Below are 27,900 nucleotides of genomic sequence, written 5' to 3'. Positions count from 1 at the left end.
AGCAATGAAACTCACAGAATTTTCCAAATTTTTATTTTCTTATTATAATTATACTCAGAAACTAAGGGATAAAGAGGAATGAGATCCTGAAGAGTTCAGTGAAACAATGAAAAGAGGTGGCCTATAAACCTCTATTTTCATTACAAAAGTGGAATATATTCTACTGGTCCCAGCTGAGGAATAAAAATCAACTGTTCTGCCACAAATACACAATACACTCTTTAAGCTTGGTGTTAGATTATGGGATCAAGAGTATATGGGGCAGGGAGTTAGTAGGGCATTTGCAGGGCAAAAGAAACAAAGAGACAGAGAACAGTGGATAAGGATGCAGTGAGAGTAGTTGTAGGAATGGAACTGGTGTTGTGTGAGGTCAAAAGGGGACAGACAAAACTAGGAGAAAATGGGGAGGTTGATAAAAAAAATACAAGCCTTGATGAGGTCCAACAGAAGATTAGGAGGCATTAGAGGTAGAAAGGTGGAAATTATGGTTAGAGAGAATGGCTACTGGAGTTTAAAATGAAATTCTAAGGGGCAAAATCCAAGCTGTGGCCACAGGAGTGAGCTGTCAAAGTGAAGCAATGGTGAAGACAGGGGAGGAAAAGTAAGGAATTTTAAGGCCAACTTGTTCCATATAGTCACTTGAGAACATTTAGAATGAGGATGACTCGGAAGAGGAGGAGCAGAATCCTATCAGCCAGAAAAATAAAATGGTTTCAGTAAAACAACCTATTTCAATCTTTGGGCTTTTCATGAACTCAAAAGGTTGGAACTTCTCTCCAATTTACTCAAAATAGTAAGCAAGTTTAGGAGATACTACAGCTGTCTATCCAAATCCCTCTCCCCTTCTTCATTGCTAACAGAACCCCACCCCTGTTCAGTATCCACACTTTCCCTGGCCAAGTGCTCTAAGGGAAGCTGAGCCCATCCAGCTCCAGAGAGTGAATTGTGTTTAGTCCCAGCCCATCCTGGGAATTTACTCCAGATTGATGGTATCTTTTCCACAGAGTTTCTCGAACTAGAAACTCTGAAGTCATTTTCCACCTCTTTCTTTTCCTCACCTCCACACATAAGCAGTCAGCAAACAGATAAGACTCTTATATTTGGACCCACTCACTGCACAAGCATCATTATCTCTTTTAAGAGTATAGTTTTGCTTTAACACTTGTTTTGAAAATGTGAATTAATCCCAACACAATTGATATATTAGGTATCAATCTGAGCATAATGAGAATTTTGTGTTTGCCTATACCAGATTTCACCTGTGAGAAACACTAGGTCAATGCAGACAACTGTACTCAGGTGAACTTAGCCACACAGGAATACATAAAACACACACCCCTCAAACATCTACCTGCGTTACAAGCCACACCCATCCCCATCTGGTGGTCCAACTTTCCTTCCAATTTCAGACAGCCTTCCTTGTAGCACTTGATAATAATTTCCAAGCTGCAACTCTTCTGATACCCACTTCCACTCAGAAACAGTATGTCTTTGTAAAGATAGTGAGAGATTTATTGTATTCATGTATTTCTCCACCATTCAATATGTATAAAACTATTCTATGTTTTTAATAAAATTAGGTTCTTTTTATAAAACTATGTCACTGATGAAGGTTGTTTTTGTTTTTGGCTGCACAGTGTGGCACGTGGGATCTTAGTTCCGCGACCAGGGATCAAACCCATGTCACCTGAATTGGGAGTGCAGAGTCTTAACCACTGGACCGCCAGGTAAGTCCCTGAACTTTTTGACTGTTGTGCTATTTACCTATTTTCTGCACTAACCTTAAGGTTTTTATTTCATACTTTTGCATAGCACAGTATTTTTTTAGGAATGCATTTATTACAATAACAGAACTGACTGAATATTAGCACCACTCTACAAAAAGTTAACCCAAAAGGGCACCCATACCTCAATGTCTAAGATCTCCTCCTTTGCTGACAACAGAGCAATTCTAGCAGACAGAAGTTTAGTTTGTACAAGTGTGTTACAAAGAGCGTGATATGTTAAGGAACAGTATCAGTTATCCATACAGCCAAGCTCTTTCATTTCCTTCCTGAGTCCAGAATCTTGGTAAAGGATAAATTCCTATTTTAAATTCTGAGTGTGGTCTTATTTCCACATCACTTGCATACACCACACAGCTGCTTTGTTGAGTGACTTTGTGTTTTACTTCTCACAGCAAGAGCGATAAGAATATGTATAAGATGCACTGTGTGGCAGTGCTGATGATGATAAGGAAATGGCAACAGATTAAGCAAAAGAAGATGTAAACTTGCCTAGTGAGCTTTAGGTTTCATATTTATAATTATAGCTATCAAATATTTTTATATTAAAATTATTCAAGAAAAATAACTGTCTTTGCAAACATGAAACTCTACTTTCTAACTACCTTCCCCCCACCCCACTGTTTTTATTGCATGCTTTTTAACAATGGGGTGATTCCTTAGGAAGGCAACTACTGCTTTATGCTAGAGGAGACAAGCTCATTAGCATTACTGATGGTTAGAAAAACATTTCATTCCTTCTTTGGAACTGTTTTTAGCATCAATTTATGACAACACAAAAATCTTTTTTTATTACTTTATTATCAGCTATACTTTTTAAAACCAAAATTATTATTTTTCACCAGTTTTCGTTCTCAAAAACTTGGGGACAGTATTTAAAAGTCATTATCACCCTCAGGAAAAAAAGTAGCTATCCACTCCTTGAGGATATATACCAGAATAAACTGCACACTCTAGAAAAGATATTTTTGAGGCAAAAAGCAACAGGGTTTCCCTTTTCCAGTCACCAACGTATTTCAATGACATTAAGGTTGTATTCTAAGTGAGCTACATATAATGTGGAGGGCTTTGAACTAATATCCTTATGTAATCTTAGAGAGGCAGGATGACACAGAAGCATGAGCCTAGAGTCAAAGAGACCTTAGTATTTTAAGTATCAACGTTCTTATCTGTAAAAAATGAATAGACAAGAAAAAAAAAAAAAGACAAAATGGTATCCACACCTCACAGTACTGCTATGAGGACCAAGGGGGAAAATGCAAGTATGGCACTCTGCAGCTCCATACTTAGTATACAGTAATAGTTAGCTATTATTGCTGCTACTGTTACAATCAAATCTGTTATTTCCCCTGTACATGAGATAGGGAAGCTACTGGTGACCACTGCACTGAACCTTTACTGGGGTGCACCCCATAAATATAAAAATTCATGGTAGATACTGGAAAGCTTGGCAAGATAAAGTAAGGGCAATCATCATACTAAATTTTAATTGTAGATTAAGTTTCTTAAATGTTAAAAATAATTATTTCACATGCAATAAAAGTCCAAGTGTAGGTGTGTATGGGGGAGCTTTTTTCCATGGCCTTTCATTTAAAAAATATAAGGTCACTGAAGAGTACCCCATCATAATTTATATAATCTACTCAATATACACAAGATAATGATGGGAGGTTAGCAGCATACGCTTTGTATGAATAGTGTTTTTACCTTTTATTTTACATTGTTTTAGGCACCACAGTTTTAAGCTCCTCAAAGTGCTTTTTTATACTAGATTGTCACAATAAAGGCCTAAAATATGTAAGAAATCCTATTCTATATTGATATATGCTGACTGTTATTATTAATAGTACAGATAAACTTGAGAGTTGGTGAAAGCTAGGTGATGACCAAAATTATAATTTTAGGCAGTCAATAGCTCATATATTTCAAAATGATTTCCATTTGATTCTTATTTACCCCCTTCTCCTCTCCCCCTCAAAAATGAATAATGGTGAAAAAGACATATTCTAAGCTTTTCTTTCTCATATTTACATATTCTAATAGCAACAAAAACTATTAAAATTTAAACACAGAAACTTGAGTATTAAAAGTTTTCAGCAAAACTGGCAACAAATTTATTAGGTTTCTGGTTGTCAGAAATAATCTGTTGAATATTACTGTACTCAATGAGAAATGAGCTCCACAGATCTACATAGCTACCCATATTCAAATTAATAATTTTAAAATCCTGGGCAAGGTATAATAAAAGATTAGTTGAAAAGAGGACAGGCTATAAAGTTGCTACATACTAGTTTTTCAAGTAACGTACCAACATAAAATGCTTTGATGATATAAACTAACAATTCATTGAGGCAAAGAACTCAAAATGCCCAAACATGAGAAACCATATATTTGCCAGTTAAATCAAAACAGCACCCGTAAAACATCAATTGTGTAAATATTTTTTGAAATAATAAACCACCTTTTCACAATAAAAATCTGTATTCCAATTCCGAGACAGGCACAAACTTGGTTTATATGTCAAGTAACTTCTTTCAATTACAGTGAATTAGTGCCACACCTAATCTCAGGCTTTAATATTTCCCAGGCAAGTAGAAATAAAAATGTTCAAAGAAGGGTCTTAGCTGTAAAGAATGAAGAAAGACTAACATACAGTAAACAATTTATGAAGTCATGTGCCTAGTCAGTGAGGAGCTGAGTCTCTGGGCCACTCTTACATTCCATTGCCCATTGGCACGTTGTAGAAGTTAAAGGTTTAAATCATCCTAGTAGTTCTATGATGACTTATTTTGTGAACCCAGTTTTCTTCACCAAAACCCCAAGAATTTTAAGTTCAAAATAAGCTTGGTAAGAATTAAGCACAACTAAATATGGCATAGATCAGTGGCCTCTCTTGGCAATATCAGGGACCCTCAGTAAACACTTAAATTAGTTTTATCATGTTACTTAAATACCTACAAGTGTAAAACTAGTAGAAATAAATGCCTTATGGTTATAGCCCTTAACTTGAAATCAAAGCGAATTTTTACATTTTTTTTTTCCTGGGCCATGCTGCTCACCTTGTGGGATCTTAGTTCCCAGACCAGGGATAGAACCCGGGCTCACGGCAGTAAAAGTGTGGAGTCCTAACCTATGGACAGCCAGGGAACTCTCCTCAAAGCGAATTTTTAAAGAAAATTGAAACAAATATTAAAAACAACAAAATTCAAATCAACAATATTAATTTAAGGTTTGTTAAAACTAAATTGCTGACATTTGGTTTACTATATAAAGCTGTAGCCTCATATCCAGTTCTAGATTTAATTTTCTGTATTTTTATTTTAATACTAGTAATATGAAGAATGCTTGCTCATAATTCCATAAAACATTAACTTTGAAGTTGACTCAGGATAATTTGGCCTCATAATTAACCAAAGTTCTGCAAAGAGCAACCAAGAATGACAATTTAAATAAAATATCAGCTGATAATTTTATAAAACTATCTTATTCCAGTGAAAGTTAATAATGTAGTATTGTTAATTGAAATTTGAATCAAATGGGTATCTAATCTGATAAATACTAGAACTGGAAATAGAAACATTTTTCCTTATATGGAAACTATTGTACTATTAGTTATATGCTGCCCCTATATAGATGAAAATAGGATTCAATAAATGTGCTTGAGCGGCACAGGCTTTTAAAGTTCATAATACTTCTTAACTACCAAGTACCACCTAGTAACCCAACTTGTCAGCATGTCACTATTCAAACTACAGTGAAATCTTCATTTGTACAGAACATGGATATCATCGGCTTCAGTTGGCATGAACACAATTTACACAGCAGTTCTCTGCTGTAAGTTAGCCTATAAAATGATATGGCATAGTATCCTTATGGAACTTTAAGATAATCACCAAAATGTACACTAAAATTTAAAAAAATATAGAAAACTTCCAATCTCCCAAGAACACATTTGTGGACCCCAGAGAAATGAAAAGAGAAACCAATCAGTGAGGATCATGAAGAACATGGGCTTAATAATAAGCTAAGTGACAAAGAATGAGGATTTAATGAGTAAAACTAAAGCCTTTAAAATAAGAAGTAAAATTAGAAAAGAGGTCATTGTAGACATGGAGAGATTGTCCAATCTGAAGCACGTATATTGAGAAATAGTGGGAAATAACAGGGGGAACCAGCAGGTAGAATTAATATTGAACATGGTTGGAAATAGGAAGCCATTAAAGATTTTAGATAAAAATAGCACTTAGAAAGAAACTTCTGGCAAGTATGGACTTTTTTTTTTTTTTTTTGCGGTACGCGGGCCTCTCACTGTTGTGGCCTCTCCCATTGCAGAGCACAGGCTCTGGACGCACAGGCTCAGCGGCCATGGCTCACGGGCCCAGCCGCTCCACGCCATGTGGGATCTTCCCAGACCGGGGTATGAACCCGTGTCCCGAACCTGTGTCCCCTGCATCGGCAGGTGGACTCTCAACCACTGCGCCACCAGGGAAGCCCAAGTATGGACTTTTTAAGAAAAGGATTTTGAAGGATGAAGAAAAAAACCAACACATCTTTTTCCTAAAAGTTCTGCAAGTTCTTTAGAATTTATACTACAATTTCACTTGATTTATTATTATTTATAAATAGAGCAGGTAATTTTCAAAGTAAAATTTTTCTGCTCTTGATTTTCTTCTTTAAAAATTGGTACTTTGAATATAAGATCATACTACTGCCTTTCTAACAGAAAGGACATGTGCTTTAGACTTGTTACCAAGGAAGATCAGGATTTCTGAACTACCTAGAAGTAGAGCAAAATCACATAAAGACAAGCTGACTGACATACCAGGACCAACAAATCATGTTCCTAAGAAAATTATCTTATCAACCAGCCACAAAAATTAAAAACTCATCATTTTTCACCATAGGGAGTCATGAGAATTTTCCTTTTTCACAAGGTAGCAAAAACTATTATACATTTATTGTTAATAACTCAGGACAGATACCTTAACATATGAGTAGTGCCAAAAGTTAAATAATTGTAACTTAAGTTCTACATGTTAAACCTATTGTATAAAATTGGGTCCATTTTGGGGGCTTCCTTGGTGGCGCAGTGGTTCAGAGTCCGCCTGCCGATGCAGGGGACACGGGTTTGTGCCCCGGTCCGGGAGGATCCCACATGCCGCGGAGCAGCTGGGCCCGGGAGCCATGGCCGCTGAGCCTGCGCGTCCGGAGCCTGTGCTCTGCAACGGGAGAGGCCACAACAGTGAGAGGCCCGCGTACCCCCCCCCCCCACCCGCCACACACACACACTGGGTCCATTCGCCTGTATATAACCAGTCAAAGGCTTTATAATATGCAACAGCTCTATTATGAAACCATCTTTTCCCACACATTACTAATTATATAAAGTCCAGTTTTTTAAATGAACTAAAAATAGCTACATTGTTCTTTGCTTTAAAAAAGAAATCAAAGTCACAACTTAATTGTTAAACCTGAATTAAGATTAAAATCAGATCTCAGGAATCCCCTGGCAGTCCAGTGGTTAGGAATTGGCTCTTTCACTGCCGGGGCCTGGGTTCAATCCCTCGTTGGGGAGCTAAGATCCCACACGCCAAGTGACGCAGCCAAAAACAAAACAAAACAAAGAGATTAAAATCAGATCTAGATCTTGATTGAGTTCCATCCACTTCAAGATTATGAAATCCAGGTTAAATTATCTAAATTCTTCCCTTATTCTAAAAAAAAGATCATGCATACACTATCCCTTTTAGATAAAAGCCATTCTTTAACATATATTATAAGGGCATTAGTGAACTAAGTTCTGTGCGCAAGTATCTTTTCCAGCTGGTAAGCTTTGGTTGACATCTGATATGGTCAACTGCTGTCAGTCAAGTCCCAGGAGTTTCTGAGAAGATCCAAAATAAGAAATAACTATTTGTGGACTACTTTAACGTGTCTGCCTCTAGAGATATCAAATGAATTGACTGTTCTCTTGATAGTAGAATGCCTCTTAGTGATTAAGGGTAAATGGGATTTCCAAAAGACTTTCAGACGATAATCCTTTAAGAATGTAATACGGAGGTTATAATGCAGTTGAACAAAAAAATATATTCTATATGAACTATCAGCTTCATATATTAGTTTTCAGAACCAATTTAATATATAAAAGACAGAAGCCATAAAGTTTGTTGACTCGAAGTTGACTTTTCCTCAGTATTTTCCAGTATATTGAATATAATTTAGCATATATGTCTGTGGTTTTCAGGGGCTCTCTGTGTAGACAAAGTTTATTTCTAGGGACCACATTTACTATGTCCCACTTCATAGGATACAGATTGACCTGAAAAGGCTAGGTGACAAATGCACCCCACAAGCATATACCCTTAAGGACTAGGTATTAAAACAGCAAACCTAATCACCAAATGATACAGGTAGAAGAAATGAAAGTGACAGTCTCTGGGCAGCAGGACTGGGAGATAGGGAGAGGTAGGGCTAATGGTACTGAGACCTCTGAGCACATCAGTAAATTGATGTAATTCATGGCACTGGAGTCTTTAAACCAGAGGGCAGGTATTGCTATGATACAATAAAACTAAATTGGATAAATAAATCTGTTAACCAAAACCAGTTGCTAAGCATCCATTATATGTAAACTACTGTGCTGAGGGAGTCAGGGAAGGCCCAACCATAAATTAAGATATTAAATTAGATGAGTTTTTACTCTCCTTCTAGTTCTAAAATTGATAATTCTATCTATATTAACTCATCTTTGAAAGCATATATATATATAAATAACAGAGATAAAAATCAATAGAAAATAGGGAGGGTGGGAGGGAGATGCAAGAGGGAGGAGATACAGGGATATATGTATATGTATAGCTGATTCACTTTGTGATACAGCATGAAACTAACACATCATTGTAAAGCAATTATACTCCAATAAAGATGTTAAAAAAAAATCAATAGAAAAAATGTAACATTTACTCAACTGAATTTCTTTTAAAAAATATTTATGCCTATGAAGTACTCTACTACTTAAAATTTTCCATTTTTCTGAGTCTTCTTTGATCATCATGGAAATAAAATTTCAATTAAATTGAGAAAAACATGCAAATAAAACTAGCCACATCACCAACTCTTATAACTTTAGAGCTCCAGCAGGCACAACCACTACACTATCTCTGTATCCTGCCCCTTGTAAATTGAACAAAACAATAAGCTTCTATAGGAACCCTGAGCCAGACAATAATACTTTTATGGGGGGAAAAAAGCAAACTTTACTTTTTTTTTTTTTTAAACCTTTTTGGTGTCAAAGTTAAAAGCTGTAACATGTTAGTGCATTTGTTTTACTTCTTCAGGATGGAATCATTTGCAAAATCACATTCTTTTATTTTAAACACTTCTATTATTTAGTTAGAAAACTTGTTGCTTAACATGCAAATCTCAAACTAGGGGAGGGAGGGAGGAAATGAAGCTCAACACACACAACAAAATAAAGTTGCTTTGCAGTGTTGACGCTGCCAGGCTTTTTGTAACTCTACTTGAAAGTAAATGTGACTTGTCTGTATAGAGTGCTGCTTCAGCAGTTCCAAATGAATTTCAAGTCTGTGCTCCATATTTTCTCTTTTATAACTTTAATGTATTCAGCAACACTGAACTGACAATTTAAATAACTACATTTTTAAACAAAGGAAGCGTTGATGTTAATGCATGAAAATGGTCCAAAGCCCTGGGAGCCCCGGTTCCCACCACTGTTTATTCTGACAACAGGATATAATTGCTTACTTACTTGGCAGCAAATTTAACCATCTGCTTGCTTGCGTGGTCTCCCACGGCTGCAAGAGCCTGGACATTAAACTGCTGCTGACGTAGGACTAAGAAGCACTGCTTCCCTGAAGAAGACAGAAAGTACATAAGGGTATTAAGGACATGCTACTTCAGGTTTTACAAAGAAGAAAAATGCTTCTCTACTTTATAATTGGGCCCAAATCTACATCCCCAACAGGGACATACACATAGGTATCTGGCTTTGACAGCCAAAATTCCCATACTCAGTTAACAAGCTTTAAAGAAACCCAAGTTTCTCCTACGCTTTTAAAATGCTTGTTATGAGGGTGTAGGCAAAGCACCAATTTCAAAAAATATTATCAACCAAGAAAATTATTTTGTCATTGTAGGGACTTATTAAACAAATTTCAAGTAACTTCAGATCACTTTCAACATTCATTCAATAGCTAGTATACTCTACAGGCAAAGGTACTATGCTAACCATCATAAGAGCCTCAATGATGCAACCATAAAAGTAGTAATAAAGTGCTTAGTCACAAGAACATAAACATTCTACGGGGGTGGTTCATTTTATTTCCTACCAAAGTACATTTCAAAGAGCATTTAGAATAACAGGCTAGCTTATTTCCTGTTCTATTTTTCTCATTTTTCCTTTATCGTCTTCCTAATTCTTCATCCTTTATAATAGTTCCACTTTTTTTTTTTTACTCCAAGTAGGTTTTTTTTTTTTAATTTAAAAAAAATTTTTATGTTTTTGGCTGTGTTGGGTCTTCGTTGCTGCGCAGGGGCTTTCTCTAGTTGCAGCAAGCGGGGACTACTCTTTGTTGCGGTGCGCGGGCTTCTCATTTTAGTGGCTTCTCTTGTTGTGCAGCATGGGCTCTAGGCACGCGGACTTCAGTAGTTGTGGCACACGGGCTCAGTAGTTGTGGCTTGTGGGCTCTAGAGCGCAGGCTCAGTAGTTGTGGCACACAGGCTTAGCTGCTCCGCAGCATGTGGGATCTTCCCAGATCAGGGCTCGAACCCGTGTCCCCTGCACTGGCAGGCGGATTCTTAACCACTGCACCACCAGGGAAGCCCTACTCCAAGTAGTTTACTTTGTCTATAAAAGATCATTCTCTTTATGCCCTATAACTAGTTTAATTTCTACATAATACTGGGCCTCTTGACTCCCCCTCCTTTCATAAGCAACTGTCATTCCTTATTCTTAACCTTTTGAAAAATAATATTCATAACAGATCCAGTCACTCACCATCTTTGTGACAGGTCTTTTCTCCAAAGTATATCCTTTTTAAAAGCCTCTGATCAAGTTTTAGGAAACTACTTCCTCATAAAACACGTTAAATCTTTTCCAGACCACTTTTTTCATCAGATTGTCTTTCAAAACGTCAAAAGGTTTTGTTGTTTAAACTGAGAATTATTTTTACACTGAGAATTAGCTTTGCCTCCCCTGGTCCCACCAAAAAAAAGCAAAAACGTAAGCAAACTTATAGTTAATACTTTCAATATACAGTTTTGAAATGCAAATCTGAGAGCAACTGTGAGGTTAAAAAAAGGTTGCAAACAGAGTGCCAAGACAGACACAATCTATGGACTTCCAAGTCATATATGATTGACATATTTTTACCACTAAATAGATTTTATTTTCCCTTTCCTTTGGAGTATGATCCAGTCGCTAAGTAAAATCTTAAAAAAGAAAGTTACATGAACTGAACAAGTTCAAAGGGATTTTAAGATGCTGAATGGATAGAGAAATCTGCAAATGAATCAAATGACATTATCCCAAGAACTACTGAAACCACAGCCAGATATTAGCCCACTTAGAACAGAATGTTAGCATGAAATGGAAGGTAACGTGCATGATTTAGTAAGTACTTTAGCTGCTCTAATAGTGCAGACAGAGGAAGCACTGACCTGGCTGCACTACAAAGCAATCTTGTGATGAACTCCAGTGCTACACAAAGAACTTGAGAGAGAATGGAGGGCTCTATAGTACTTATAAAGGGTGAGCACAGGAAAATATCTTTAGGTCAGCACTAAGGGGTGACATTTAGTGTAAGGGTTTGGTAAAGAGTAAAATCTTTTTAATCAAAAGACATAGGATCATATCCTATCATTTCCTATGAAGGGGCCTACTGGAAAATATTAAACTAATTATGTCTCAGTTCTTCATCTGCAAAATGGGAGAAAATAACAGTATATTACTCATGGAGTTTTCTTGAGTTTTCATTTATAATCTTGAAGATTATATAAGTAATAAGTTTAGAGTTGTGACAGATACCCAATTAATGTTAACTGTGAATTAATGTTATTAATATTAATCGTTATTACTATTACTAATAGGACCACTGCCACTGCCACCTACTTATCTGAAGACTGATGACCATTTCTGTTTCACAGCTGAATTACTATGTCCAAAAACTATGGTGGGTGCTGGGAACACAAAGTAAATATTTGTGACACTCATGATAGACTATTATGTGAAAATAGTGATAAAGCCATACAAAGAGTACAATCATAACTTTTTATAAGAAAGATATTAAAATTGACTGTGTAAGAAAAAACCATCAAAATGTGAAGTTGATGGTATAGGAAGAAAAACACCAAAATGTGGCTACTAATGGATGGGGAAATCACAGGGAATTATTCTGTTCTTCATATTTTCTGAACATTCTACAATAACCATGTACTACTTTCCAAATCAGAAAAACTATTTTTTAAGAGAACAATACAAAGAGGTAGGTACAAAAGAAACATAAGGGTTGAAGGAAAATCGTGGCCATGTTCCAGATTCAACACAAGCAGTGAGTAGAACCTGGGAAGTTCAAGAGGCTAAACATAGAAGCAAATGCACTCCTAAGACCTGACATGCCTGCTAGGGAAAAGAAATCATGAAATCAATGGTTATGGGTAAAGTAAAGAATGTTCACTGTTCTCTTTTAATGTTTAATGTGTTTATTGTATGTAATTCTAAAAATTAAACCTTATTTTTTAAAAAAGCCAATAGATGGGAGGAAAAGGGTGGAGAGGTGAGACCTCAGCATATTATATTATAAACCTACAGTAAGTAAAAATGTACAGAAACAGCCAGATTAATGCAGCATAAGAAGTGAGAACAGACCCTATTAGAGCAAAGAGATTCTAATTCTAGATGGCATTCAGGAGATAAACTAAAAAACTGAGTAAAAACTGGAACTGAATATCAAACTGTACAATAGAAAAGGGGAGGACTTTCTAAGTAGAGCAAAAAAACCACTCTGGGAAAAATATATATAATTGCTGAATGACACATAACCTATATGAGTTAATATCTTTAATACATAAAGATCTTAAAGATGTATGAGTAAAGAACACTGAGATCCCAATAGATAAATGCGTAATGGACTAGAACAAATACTCTAAAAGAAAAAGAAGAAAACCTAGTAAGTAAACATAAGGAGAAAAATATTACTGGAAACCAAAGTAATGCAAGTTGAAGCAAACAATGATGATGACACATTATACCGCTCATACTAGTAAAGATTTAAAAATATACAATATCATACAATGCTTGGAAGAATTAAGTGAAAACCGTTCCTTCATAACTTGTTGATAACAAGGTAAACTTGTACAATGCTTTCAGAGATCAATTTGGCAGTGGGCATTAAAAATGGGCTTAAAATGTTCTCTGATTCAAGAAATACATTTCTTAGAATATATGTTAAGGAAATTAAGTATGGAAAGTCTTAGTGACAAAGATGTTCATAAAAGAACTATTTAAATAAAAGAACTGAGGTTCTATTATTACTCTCTATTTATGTAGTCTTCAGCACTGCAACAGATGTGAACTCTAGTGCTATGGTCCCAAGTTTTCCGTGTTCAAAGCACTTCTAAATACTAGAACCTTGAGATTTCCCTGGTGGCACAGTGATTAAGAATCCGCCTGCCAATGCAGGGGACATGGGTTCGAGCCCTGGTCCGGGAAAATACCGTGGAGCAACTAAGCCCGTATGCCACAACTACTGAACCTGTGCTCTAGAGCCCGTGCACCTAGAGCCGGTGCTCCGTAACAAGAGAAGCCACCACAGTGAGTAGCCCCCGCTCACCACAACTAGAGAAAGCCTGTGCGCAGCAATGAAGATCCAACGCAGCCAAAAATAAATAAATTTATTAAGAATAAATAAATAAATAAATACTAGAACCTCGATGGTACACTCAGAAAGACTTTTAAAAGACTTAAAAAATTAGTACTGGTTTCCTGGTAAACAGAGCTGTCCACTCAGACTACCTCTTATCAAGTATTTTTGACACCAAGTTCCTGAAAGGTGTTAGTAAACAAAATTGTTCTTTGTCTCTGGTCAGTGATACACTGCAATTCAATGTCTTGCAAGGCATTTTCTTACAGACATTGGTGAGTGATAACAAGGGGCAATGTGTGTGTGTGTGTGTGTGTGTGTGTGTGTGTGTGTGTGAGAGTGAGAGAGAGAGAGAGAGAGAGAGAGAGATCCCTTTTATGTAAATTTAAAAAACAAAGGATATGCTCATATTTGTAAATGCACTTTTTCCTAAAAGAATACACAAGAAACAACAGTGGCTATTTTGGGGGGAAACAGATTGTGATCTGACAGAGGAGCTAGATTTGTGAGACTTCCATTTGTCCTCTTTTTTTTTAAATTGAAGCATAGTTGATTTACAACACTGTATTAATTTCAGGTGTACAGCAAACTGATTCAGTTATATGTATGTATTTTCAGATTATTTTCCATTATAGGTTATATATAAGATATTGACTATTGTTTCCTGTGCTATACAGTAAATTGTTGTTGTTTATTTTATATATAGTAGTGTGTATCTGTTAATCCCATGCTCCTAATTTATCCCTCCTCTCATTTCCCCTTTAGTAACTGTTAAGTTTGTTTTCTATGTCTGTGAGTCTGTTTCTGTTTTGTAAATAAATTCATTTGTATTTTTTTTTAGATTCCACATATAAGTGATATAATATTTGCCTTTCTCTGTCTGACTTCACTTAGTATGATAACCTCTAGGCCCATCCATGTTGCTGCAAATGGCAATACTTTATTCTTTTTTTATGGCTGAGTACTATTTCATTGTGTGTGTGTGTGTGTGTGTGTGTGTATGTATTGATATATATATATGTATTGGCACATCTTCTTTATCCATTCATCTGCTAATGGACACTTACGTTGCTTCCATGTCTTGGCTACTGTAAACAGTACTGCTATGAACATCGGGGTGCATGTATCTTTGCGAATTAGTTTTCATCTTTTCTGGATATATGTCCAGGAGTGGGATTGCTGGATCATAATGTAGCTCTATTTTTCATTTTATATCTTTCTATATATAGGAAGTTAATTTTTACTATAGCCATATATTGTTTTTTATTCTAAGAAGCAATTATGTAATTTCTCAGTTTAGCAAAGAGTTCTCACTGCTTAAGTTAGTAAAGGAACTTTATAAGACATGTTAATCATCTGCTACGTATTATTCATCTTTCTTCATGGAACTCCCCAATCAGGAGAGAGTTTATAGAAAAGAAATGAAACTCAATGTTCAAAACAGCTGAATGAATTCACTGCTTTTAGGTATCTTAAATTTAAATCCTTAGCAGTTAAAAATTTGTGTTGCATTTTGAGTCGTTTTTAAAGAGGCAGTTTATTTCTTAAATTTACGCAAGAGGTCTGTTTTAGAAAAATGTAAAGTTGGAAACCTTCCTTTACAGCACCAGGTGCAATCTTTATTTCTAAGCTGAAGAATAAACATGGTAGGTTGCCAGAACAAAAAAGTTTACTCTCATCTCCATTTTGGTGATGGCTCAGTAAGGAAGTAAGCCTTGGTGGGAGAACTAGTTATCAAAGATGTGAGGCAATCTTATGTTTTCATCTCTTCCTACTGTCTTTTAGCTTGCCAAGCTCCTGAATTTATTATTTAGATAATGTACCTTCACTTCCTAATAACCAAGATTAACATTTTCCTTCATCGCTTATGTTAATCAGTTATGGAATAAACAGCAAAGACCTAAATGTTTTAAAGTAGTTTCCATTTGTTATTTTCCCTGAAATATTCTTGTATGGCTATAAGTTGATGTTCTGACCTTTGGTATTAAAAATCCTATACTATCTGACTACCTAAATAAAGTAGCTATTTTGGAAGTATATGTTAAGTTTTTAGGAAGAATAGTATTGAAATAGAATTATCTTGTGCCAATGACTTCCATGTAGTATGTATAAAATTTGAAAGGAACCGTAGATATTTCAATTACTTTTTCAATATGCTCATAAGCTTTCACAATCGAAAGAAACTAATGTTAAGGTATCATTAAGAGTTAAAAATTTCTCCTTGCTCCTATATAAAACTCTTGATTTTATGGGTGTGAAGCATAAACCTATTGTAAGAAATCTGATTTTTAATCTTTAAAAATGTGTAAAACACTGCCCTTAATTTGAGGAGAAATATACAGATATTTGTTATATAAACAGACTAGGTTTTGTTTTTTTTGCTTAACAGGATTCTAGTTGTCATACTTTTGACACTATGATTTTGACACTTTCATTTCCTTATTCATGGTTTTTTCAGAACTTTGCTTTACTTGAAATTGCCAGCATAGGTTGTCTGTCCAAGTCCAATTTTAATGTGATACTACTTCTGGAGTTAGAACACATGAATGATTCCAAATAAGTCATATTTATTGGTATAATTTTTTCCATGTAAGGAAGAAGGGAGTAGCAGCAATCAGTGTACTGCAAACTCAAAGATTTTATTCATTTTTTCAGATAATCTTCTTTGGCAGAAATAAAAAAAATTGACAATCATTACTGGCAAGAATGTGGAGAAAGTGGTACTGTCACATACTTGTGGGAGTATCATTGAGTATAGCTTTTTTGGAGGGTAATCTGGTATTGGAAAATTTTAATATGCATATGCCCACCCTTCAACCCAGCAATTTCACTTCTAGATATCTATCCTACAGAAACACTGCCTTATGTAGATCTATAACTAATATCATGGAAGTATCTCCAAGAAACACTGTTAATTGAAAATAAAAAAAGTTGCAGAGTAACATGTAAAAATACGGTATCATCTACATAAAATAAGACAAAACACACACAAAACAAAGAACCTTTATGTATTTGTGTGTGTGTGTGTGTGTGTGTGTGCGTGCACATATGTGCATTAAAAAGAAAGATTTTTGGAAAGACAACGAACAAATTATTAAGAATTAATAGAAAAGGCTGGGACAAAGATAGGCAGTAGAGAAGAAAAAGGAATATAATTTCTGTACTCTGAAAAATTCATGTGAAAATACTTTGTATTACTTGGGTAACTTACAACTTAAACACACATACACATACATACAAACTTAAAAACAAAGCAGAATTTTCCAAGTAAAAATTATGAAAACCAGATTAATGCAAAATTCCAAAAAAAACATATTATTGAAACTTAGCTAAAAGAATACTACCCACACCTTTACCAAATTCAGTTTATTCCAAGAATCCAAAAATGGTTCAATGTTAAGAAATCCATTATTGTAAATCACTAGAATTACATACAGTTGATTCTTGCTATTTGTGGTAGTTATGTTTTATAAAGTCACCAGAACAATAAATTAGCAAATATTGAGCCATTGCTCCTAGGGGAAATATAGGGTGAGGTTTCTGTGAATGTCTGGTTATAATATTTTCATCAGTCCATCAATACACAAATTTGTTCTGTATGTATCTCTGTTTAAAGACACCTTATTTAAAATATATATAGTTGATTCATTAACATAGAACTCACAGCCAACAGCACTATAACTCATGCTTGGACAAAACTTAGCTAACAACTAGTATTTTCTCCATAATGCATATTATGAGTCTCTTGCATTTAGGAACACTAGAAAACACTTCAGCACTATGCTTGGGGGCCATTTTAAACAGTCAAATCACCAACAAAAAGCACAAGGCTGTGAAGAACGTGGCATTAAATAGACTGTGAAAAGGACACTTGTTTATGAGAGCTGATACAAGGCAGAGCTTCACTGTTTTTAATCTCAGCTGAAAATGTGTGCACTGGGAGACTCAAATTTCTTACCACTCTGCTCATGCGAATGTCTGGCATGTCTGTGAATGACAGTGAAATCACTGCAAGTACTGATTTTGGGGTTACAAATACATGTTAGCAAGTAGGTGAATTTGCAAATATACAATCCGTGAATAATGAAGATCAACTGTATTTTAAATTTTTTATTATGTGGAAAATTTCAAACAAACACAAAAGCAAAGAGAATCGTATAATGAATCTCTGTATAAATATATTCAGCATGATTTTTTTTTTCCAGCATGATATTTTGAGGGAAATAATTTCTGGAAAAGGTCTGATAAAATTTAATACCTGCTTCTGATAACAGAAAACTTGGACTAGAAGAAAACTTCTTTTGACCTACTTTTTAAACTTTGGCATTGTTTTGTAATGACATTTTATGCAGAACACCTAAAGTCATGAAATAACTCAGCAGGAATTTATATCTCCACTGTTTAAAAAATTCCTCATTGTGAGAATCCCTGCAATACTGGAGAATCCACTGATTATTGCAGAGAAACAAGAAATAAGATAAACATTTGAAAGAAAAGGACAAAATGATCGTTATTTGTAAATGATATCAACACCTACCTACAATCCTCACGTACCTCAACAGTTATCAATTCATGGCCATTCTTGTTTCAGCTTTGCTCCAATCCACTCATTCCTCAACTTCTGCCCCAATCCACTTATCCCTCAATTCCTGTACTATTTTGAAGCAAACCCCTGCAAACCCTCTATTATTTCATCCATACATAATTCAGTAAGGATCCCTAAGAGAGAAGATCTTTTTAAAAATAATGTTACAACAGTACTATTATTTCAACTGAAAAAAAAATTTTTTAACACCAAATATCCAGTCAATGTTCAAATATCCAAGTCTCAGTGTCTTTTTTTTTTACTGTAGATTTAAATTAGGATCCAAATAAGTGATTGGTTGAGAGACATCTTAAATCTGTTTTAATCCATAGGTACCCCCTTCCCTTTCAATTTATTTCTTGAAGAGACCAGGTCGTTTTTGCCTAGTAGTTTACTACTAGACTGTGCTGATTGCACCTCCGTTGTCATTTAACATGTTCCTTTGTCTTGTAAATTGCTGGTTATTGCTAAAGGCTTAATGAGATTCAGGAACAATTCTTTGGGCAAGACTACTTCATTGGGTGGTATTGTGTTCTTTCATAAATAGACATAAAATATTTCTGGTTGTCTCTCTATTATGTCGTTAGCAATCACTGATGATCAATGTCTAGATAATTCACTGGGGGCAAAATGATGATGTTCCAATATTCTTCATTTTATTAGCTGGACACTTCTCTAAAGAGACACTTCCCCGTATCTACCAATTGGTTAGCCAGTGATATACAATTCATACAGAAATGATACTTCCACTTTAGTATTTACCAGATTTGAAAATAATGAGCTTGTTCCATTGATGACCAACTAGGTTTTCTGTTTGTTTGCCTTAGCATTATTATAAACTTAGGGATTTAAACATATCTGATGTGTCTCAACTCACTGCAGTTGTCCTTACTCATATTCAAACTGTTCCATTTTTTGGATGAGTGTGAAGGGAAGTATTTTTGGTTCAGGCTTACATGTAGCGTGCATTCTATCTTTTAATTTGCTAAATAATTATGTTTAGGAAACAAGGTGCCAGTTTGGAGAGCATTCTATCTTTTAATTTGCTAAATAACTATGTTTAGGAAACAAGGTGCCAGTTTGGAGAACAAAGGTTCCTAATCCAATGGGAGAAAGACAAGTAAATGAAGGATTACAGTACAATGTGATTATCTATTGGTCAAATAAATGGCCCAACCTTTCAGGAAGGCAAATCAACTAGCATTCTTCTCAAAGTCCAACAGTATTCATCTATTTGGGGGAGGATACTGGAAGAATAGATAAACTCTTTTTTTTTTTTTTTTTTGCCACGCCATGTGGCTTGTGGGATTTTAGTTCCCTGACCAGGGATTGAACCTGGGCCCTTGGCAGTGAAAGTGCAGAGTCCTGGGACTTCCCCAGTGGTCCAGTGGTTAAGACTCTGTACTCCCAATGCAGAGGGCCCAGGTTCAATCCCTGGTCAGGGAACTAGATCCCACATGCTGCAACTAAAAGATCCCGCACGGCAACAAAGATCCCACGTGCTGCAACTAAGAACTGGCATAGCATGCGTGAAAGAAAGAAAGAAAAGAAAGGAAGGAAGGGAGGGAGGGAGGGAGGGAGGGAGGAAGGAAGGAAGGAAGGGAAGAAGAAGAAAAAGAAAAAAAGAAAAAGAAAGAAGAAAAAGGAAAGTGCAGAGTCCTAACCACTGGACTGCCAGGGAATTCCCGATAAACTCTTAATAGTAGTGATCCTGAGAGAGTAAGATATATATGTATAAAATGTTGGAATTTAAAAAATAATGGGCCTGTATTAATTCTATAATAAATATTTTAAAACACAGAGTAAGAAATGCTGTACCACAGAATGCAGTAAATAGTACAGAAGTAATTAACTCTGCTAGGGAGACAGAAGGTGTCCTAAAAAGCTTCTGAATTCTTTTCATATTCCACCAATTACTATGAGAGTTTGGGCAAGGAGCTTTATCATTCTGAGCCTTAGTCTCCTCATTTATAAAGTGGAATAACAGTGCCTATTCTGCCTACTTCACAAATTTGTGGGGATGATCGAGTGTGAAAAACTGTGTGAAAAGTATAAAGTTATAAACCAATATAAGTGTCACTAATACTTTCAGACAATTTGGAACACTAGGCTAGGACAATTTTCCATAAGGAACTGAGGTTTGTCTAAACTCCCCTAATATTTCTCCTTTGTTGTTAATGCTAAATTCTTAGTACTGTCCAAGAGAACTTTCTACAATGATAAAAATATTTTGTGGGCTTCCCTGGTGGCGCAGTGGTTGAGGGTCCGCCTGCTGATGCAGGGGACATGGGTTCGTGCCCTGGTCCGGGAGGATCCCACATGCTGCGGAGCGGCTGGGCCTGTAAGCCATGGCCGCTGGGCCTGCGCGTCCGGAGCCTCCGCAATGGGAGAGGCCACAGCAGTGAGAGGCCCGCATACTGCCAAAAAAAAAAAAAAAAAAAAAAAAAATGTTGTATTTGTCCTTTCTGTCCAATACAGGAGCCACCAGCACTCAAAATACAGCTGGTGACTGAGATATAGAATTTTAATTTTAATTTAAATAGCTAAATGTAGCCAGTGAGTACTAGACAACCCAGTCTTAGCCTTATCTTTCTCCTAACTCTCTCCCTATCTAAATATTACAAATGTAAGAATATTAACAAATGAAAAACTTCTGAAAAAACACTCTTTACTTCAAAAAATTAAACTTTTGAGAGGTGCTAGAAAAGTACCTTAGAGTCTTAGATTTCATCTGAGTTTTAAGGCTAAATTGTTTTTAAGGATGTCTTATAAGAACCTAAAATTAACTAACCATGGACTAATAGTTTATAGTGATTTAAGAAGGAAAACAGGTGTTTTTGTTTTGTTTTTGAAGATTTACTTTGATCTGTGAGAAATCTGCAAAACAAAAAATTCAATGATTACCAAAAAAGCTGTAATCATTTAATCAATCTTACCTTTAGCTCTGCTTGTATGAACCCTTGCACGCACCCAAACAACTTCATCAGCTTTTTGTACTGTCAAGTCACTAATTCGAACCAAAACTCGATCTGCAGCAAATAAATGAAACAATCTTGTAATTCAGAATTTACAAAGAGATCAAGATCAAAATTATTTTGATTTGATAGCTAGCATAGTACTTGGTATTATCTTAAATGATTCTCAATATCTAGCAACACTTTTTTCTTTTGCTTTTCTTTTTAATTGGTTTATAACATTGGTTTATAACATCACGTAAGTTTCATGTTTATAACATTGTATTTCAACATCTATACACATTACAGCATGCTCACCACCAAAAGTTTACTTTCCATCCATTACAATACAGTTGACCCTGTTACCCATTTCACCCTCCCCCCATGCTCCTTCCCCTCTGGTAACCACTACTCTGCTCTTTATCTATGTGTTTGTTGTTTGGTTTAGTTTGTTCATTTATTTATTTACTTACTTTTACATTCCAAATATGAGTGAAATCATACAGTATTTGTCTTTCTCTGTCTGACTTATTTCACTTAGCATTATACCCTTAAGGTCCATCCATGTTGTTGCGAATAGCAAGATTTCATCTTTTTTTTTATGGCTGAGTAGTACCCATTAAATATATAGACCACATCTTCTATATCTATTAATCTGTTGATAGGCACCTAGGTTGTTTTCATATTTTGGCTATTGTAAATAATGCTGCAGTGAACATAAGGGTGCACATATATTTTCAAATTAGCAAAAGCCTTCTAACTGGCAATCCCCTGACCCCCTAATTCAGTCTACACTGGAGTCAAAGAGATAATTTCAAAATGCAAATCTCCTGAACACTTCAATGACTTATAAAGCCAAATACAGCCTGTGTTGAACTGCCTGTGCCTAAGTGGACATGGTATTTTTGCTTGCCTGCCATAGTATGTAAGTCAGCTAGCCACATGGGGGAATTCTCTGCCAGGCCTGGACAGTCACAGTACCTCGTTCCCCAGGACACACTGACTCATCCAGAGAAGGGCATGTTACTCAAACTGAGCTAATCAAAGTCCTTCTCTGGTACTTAATATACAGATAATGGGAATGAACCTGTCTTCCCTGGGGTCGCTGAGCTGAGATGGTGTAAGCCCAGGGCTGCAGCCACCATCTTTCCTACTACCTGAATTTGCAGGATGAGAGAATGAGGTCAACAGCCTAATGGATGCAAAGCCAAGAAGTAGACAGAAAGCCCCACAGATAATGCTCAAACCTCTAAATCCTATCATGCCTTATGCCATCTCACACTTTGTTTCCTACAGGTATGTGAACCAATAAATTCCCCTTCTGGCTATCGGTGAACCCCAACAATTATGCCCCCCAATGCTAATAACAAAGTACTACATCTATCTAGCATCCCCCAAACAGGAAAACTGTGAAAAACTACGATGTGAAGATAGTGATACAAGGCAATCATGATCCCAAAATGATCCAGAAATTATTCTATTATTGTTCTAAATATGCAATAATTTGAATATTAAAGAAAAAGATATAAGTATTAATTTTAAATATTTTAATAGAAATGATACTACAACATCATGAATGATAAAAGACCACTATTCTCAAGGATTATGGTGCCTAATTGTAACCAAATTTGTCAGTATGACATGTAGTAAATCCTAGTTACTATAATACTAAAAATACCTTTGTGGGGGATATTATAATGAAATCAAATTATAAATATATTTTACCTACTTTGTCTAAATGTATTTATAATTTGTCTCTCGAAGTAAAGATGTAGCTTAGAGAGACCCTGATTTACAGGAGAATACCATAGATTTCATCACCAAAAGCAAAGAGAGTGAATGAGAAATTTTGAAGCATTAGGCATCACAAGAGGATTTCTGCAAAACTCTGTCCATGGACCTTATGAGTTAAGCCAACTTCCATGTCTGCTGTGTAAACTCAGACAAAACCAAGTGTGAAAGAGAAAAGACAGACAAAGCAATTTTAAAAGACAGATCTGAAAATGCCAAGATTGAAAAAGCAAACGACTTACTAGGCAATCAAAACTCAAAACCAAACAAAACAGAAAAACATAAGTCTAAAAGAATAGACTTATAAATAAGTGGCATGATTATGGTAATTTTAATAGTACTTTGGAAAAGAAAGAGTAATGGCCCTTCTTTCATGTGTCATTACAATTAATTAGCATAGGGGTTCTCAATCTTTAACATATCCACACATACCTGAGGCGCATGTCACACTCCCACCAGTATGACTGGCCGAGGCAAAGATCAGTGGCAGTAGGGTTTCAGTTTGAAAAACTACTACCTCCTCCATGGTTAAGTCACTGGTATTAGAATGAAAGAATGTGGAGAAATGGAAGCAGACAGGAAAGAAAACTTTATGTTGAACAATGTATTATGATTTTAACAGAGGTAAAACTAAGCACAGAATTTTACTGTTAGTTAATGTAATCAGATTACGTAGGTAGTTTATCCTCCTTTTGGTGGGGAGAGCTTGTAACTGGAAGACTCTAAGTAGTCTGGATTTGCTAGCTAAATAGGAATAGTAATCATGGCAAAGGGTGACTGGGGCTTATGTAAGAGACAAATTCCAATAAGATTTTTTTGCATTAGAGATCAAGGAAGTCCAGTTCAGGAAGACAGTTAAGCCGAAAAAGAGTCTCATATGACCCCTCCTGCTTGTTCTGGCAGGGGTAGTCCTGTCCTATACTATATTGCTTGTATCCCATTTTATACTCAATTACTTTACTTCACTATCTTTCTCTTTCGAAATGGTTTATTCTTAGCAACCTATTTTGCCCTTTCACTGCACACTTTTCCAACAAAGTTGGGAAGGAAAAGTGGTTTTGTGATCACGCAATAAATTAAATCCAAAAATAACAATTAAATTTGACTTGGGGTATATTATTTTCAAAGCATCAAATTCACAGGCAGGCATCTAAATTAGAAGTACTTAGTGCTTCCAATGGGCCAGAGCTTAAAGGTCTGCAGTTGTACCAAAGTTTGAAAGACATAATTTGGGGTGTCTAACAAAAGAAAAATGATCGTTAAATAGTTGAGTAGGATAACTTTGTTGAAATCGCATATATAAAATAGAAACAAAAGGAAGACAAATGTTTACAAATAGAAAACCTACAGGTCTGAGAGAAACAATTAACAAGTCAATTTCAAAGAAATATAATAAAGTCAAGGAGGAAAGTAAAGGAGGTAGCTTCACAAAGCGTGCAAAAAAGGTTGCATATGATGAAGGCAGCTACTATCTATCTTTTATCTCCTAGGCCAGAGTCAAATCTTTTACATGACTACCTAGGAATACCTTTGTAATATAATTTACCATTTAAAATATACTAAAAATAAATAAATAAAATAAAATATACTGATTTAACATATTTTCTTCCTTATCGAGATTAGGGACCCTAAATTGACAATGTCTGTGCAGGGTTATGGCATATGCTTGGCATTTAAGCTTTTCAGAACTATGCCTTCAGTTATGTCAACCTTACTTAAAACTTCATAAAGAACTTTCCTGGAATTAAAAAGAAAAAAAAATTTTTTTTATCACGTAACTACTAACCTGGTTTTTCTTGTGATTGTATCATTGAAGATACTCCATATCTTTCTTTTGCATAATCCTACAAAAAACATTTTTACATTATGACTTTTTATTTAAACACTAATAGCATAGTAAACACAGAAATACAAATAACAGAAATAGATGAATTCATTTAAACTTTCAGGACCATTTTATCAATTCAGAGTAGTAGTTTTAAAGTGTGGAAATCTGTCATATCATTTACATATGCACTCCACAGACCCAGCTTCTGGTTAATTTGTTTTGGAGATCACCACTCCTGGATCGATATACCATACAAAATAGCACTCTCAAATAAAATTTACACACATGTACAACACATCTTAACTACTTTCTTCAAAAAGGAGATTATAAACTACTTCAAAGCAGAGTTATAAATTTCCTCTGTGAAGGGAGAAGGATGAGGTACCACAGTTTTATTAACTTCCTATTACAGGAAGAGATGTTCAAAGAGAACAAACATTTAGGGGTAGGCTTTCTGAGTACCAGATGTCCAGTTTTTAGAAATCAGAGATGCTGGATATAAGCTAACTACAACTTTCCTTTTGTAAAACATCATCAAAAAAATTCACCAGCTTCCTGTTTCTAAAAACCATCTTCATGATTTCAGGTTTAAGTGGTTCAACACTGACAGTATGACACCAAAATTCTTGTTACAGATTTTAAGTCAGGAACAGGAGAAAGGAGACCTAGAGTCCAGATTGTTATTAACAAACTATACTTATTAAATTGGTAAGTGGCCTTTTATTTTAATCTTACTTTATCTAGAAAATGATCTCTTAAGATCCTTCTAGCTATAAAGTTATATAACTCTGCCACAATGTCTACCTTATACATAGACCTACACTATCTGCAAAGGTGGTTTATATAACTAATCAGATCAAGAATACACAAAAATGGTTTCCTTAAAATTTACAAGGTAACTTAGGATGTGGATGAAACAATTAGTTTCTGTCACTACAGCTATTTGTTGGAATCCTCTCCTTTAGATTTGGAAGATATTAGATTTTGTGTTTATACCAAAACAAACCAGACAACATGTTAAGGTGTTTAATGAAGTTTTTTCATTTTTTTGCGAAATAAAAAAAATACACCTTAAAGACGAAGATAACTCCAGCCCTAACAGAAAGATACAGTCACACAATGTAGCAGGAGGGCAGCATAAATAGGTTACAGCAGGTGAACAGAAAAAAGGGGGTCGCTTATTAGTACTGTTCATATTTCAGCATCCCTTATTCCATCTAATGTTCTTAAAATGGCCTTACGCAGTTTATCACAAATTCATATTTCCTCAAAAGAAAAATAAGGAGCCAGGTAGGGATCCCAATTTCACTAAGAGCACACATAACTTGTAGAATGGTTTCAAACTTTCACTTCCGAAAAGCACTGAAGGACCGCAGGGTATTATGAATTACATAGATGATTTTGGGTCACATCATCTCAAAGACTTCAAACGCATTCTCTGCAAACTTCCCTACCTACCTTACTTGGGTTACTTAGGGGAAGAAAGAAAATAAAAATGACAAGTGTTCTTTAAAGCTGTCACATGGAAAATGGTCATTAAAACATGCTGGCAGATCGTTTTACGAAGTACTGTCATTACTTGAAAAACATTAGCAACACGAGGGCAGAGCAAAAATCGATTACTAGTGGACATTAAAAATTTCCGGGGAAGAGATGGATTACTCGAAGGACGTGCCTAACTCAGGGAGGTTAAATGTCACCCCGCCGCTCCTACTTCCGGGGCAGTTGGTACTTTACGGCGCCCCCCCGCCATCCCCCAGTCCCGGGACACGCTTCCTGCAGGCCAGGTCTCCCAGGGGCCCCAGTGAGAAATGCGATCCGGAGTGGGTCTGGCCACGCTGCTCGGACAAGGGCCCTGGAGGCCCGGTGAGGGCTCTGGGCGCCCGGATCCCAGGCTCGCGGCCTGCACGCAAAGTGCTGACAGGGATCCAGAGGCTAGGGCCCCGCTCACCATACTCCCTCCCTCAGCGCGGTCTGGCCCAGGGGTCTGTCCTCCCAGGCCCAAGGAAGGAGGAAACCCACTTCCGCCGCGTCCATGATCTCCCGCGGCTTCTCCTGACTCTTGCGGCAGGCGCTGGCGCTGGGCATCTGGGCAACTGGACTACGCAGCGAACGCCGCCCTCCCTCGCAGGCTTCCGTAGAGCAGGCCAAAGGGGATTCTCCCTCCCGCAGAGTCAGAACCCTCCCTGCCCTCCCGTTTCGGCACACGCACTCGGAATCCTTGTGGAGGGTCGGCTCCGGAAAGATCGCGAGAACCGCAGTTCTCTCGAGATCCCGGAGTGCTGTAAAGCGGACGGCTGCGCGCCGACGTCTCTCTTCTTTCCCCGCCCCTACGGGTGTTTGCCTGGAGTTAAGAGGGAATCCCCGGGAATTATAGTCTCGCGGGATTGACTCTGAGGCAACGGGTCCCACGGTACCAGGAGGCGCGCCCTTGTAAGCCTTCACTTTTCAGCCCTGTCATACCTGCGAAGTCTACTGTGTTGTCTTTCAGCCCTATTATTTACTCCTCCGTGCTTTAAGAGCGGCTTGTTCACTAAAACATCCACCCATGCTCAGAACTCGACTTTTCCTCCCTTGAACTTCTCCGCCTTCAAGACTCCCCAGTGACAGTGTAGCTGCCTGGACTCATGGCAGACCTCGTCGCAAAAAGCTGCTATGTACTGGGACACAGGAGTGCTGAGTTATAGGCAGTTGGCTTGCTAAGGTAGGTTTGGGTACTGGTACCCAAGTGATAGGTGTAAACACAATGGCGGAAACCCACACATAATTGCTCTGATTGCCTGGACCTGTTGCACAGTTAGAGGCGATGCAAAATGTTGGTTGTCCAATGGATGAATCTCCCCAAGTTAGGCTTAAAAAAAAAATTGCCATCCATGAGCCTCTTATTGCAACTAAAAGTAATTTGGGGGCTTGGTTAAATACTATTTCCTCTGCTATGCTTCTTTGCACTTTGTCAAGTTTTAACTATACTAGTAGTCTTAGCCTGGCACAAAGTGGCACACTTTATACTTGTTCAGGAGTGCAGATAGAGCCTAGTGCAAATGAAAGGGCTCTGGAGGCTACTGCATTCAGGTCCTGG

General features: G+C 36.5%; 1 protein-coding gene across 3 annotated transcripts in view; it reads right to left on the bottom strand.

The window, feature by feature from the left end:
* The window catches only part of DARS1 (aspartyl-tRNA synthetase 1), a 67,497-nt gene extending 40,365 nt beyond the window's left edge, over positions 1-27,132 (bottom strand). Inside the window, exons 1-4 of one of the 3 annotated variants that reach the window (XM_067742063.1) lie at positions 27,034-27,132; positions 24,780-24,837; positions 21,185-21,277; positions 9,553-9,655 (exon numbers count right to left, since the gene is read on the bottom strand). In XM_067742063.1, the coding sequence (XP_067598164.1) occupies positions 9,553-9,655; positions 21,185-21,277; positions 24,780-24,804 (221 nt within the window). In that variant the 5' untranslated portion in view covers positions 24,805-24,837; positions 27,034-27,132. The other 2 variants (XM_067742060.1, XM_067742061.1) reach the window with 2 other exon arrangements.
* Positions 27,133-27,900: the final 768 nt, after the last annotated feature.

This window comes from Pseudorca crassidens, chromosome 6 (genome assembly GCF_039906515.1).
Source record: "Pseudorca crassidens isolate mPseCra1 chromosome 6, mPseCra1.hap1, whole genome shotgun sequence".
Lineage (NCBI taxonomy): Eukaryota > Metazoa > Chordata > Mammalia > Artiodactyla > Delphinidae > Pseudorca > Pseudorca crassidens.
Note: the sequence above shows the minus strand (reverse complement) of the source record. Positions and strands in the feature narration are given on the sequence as shown.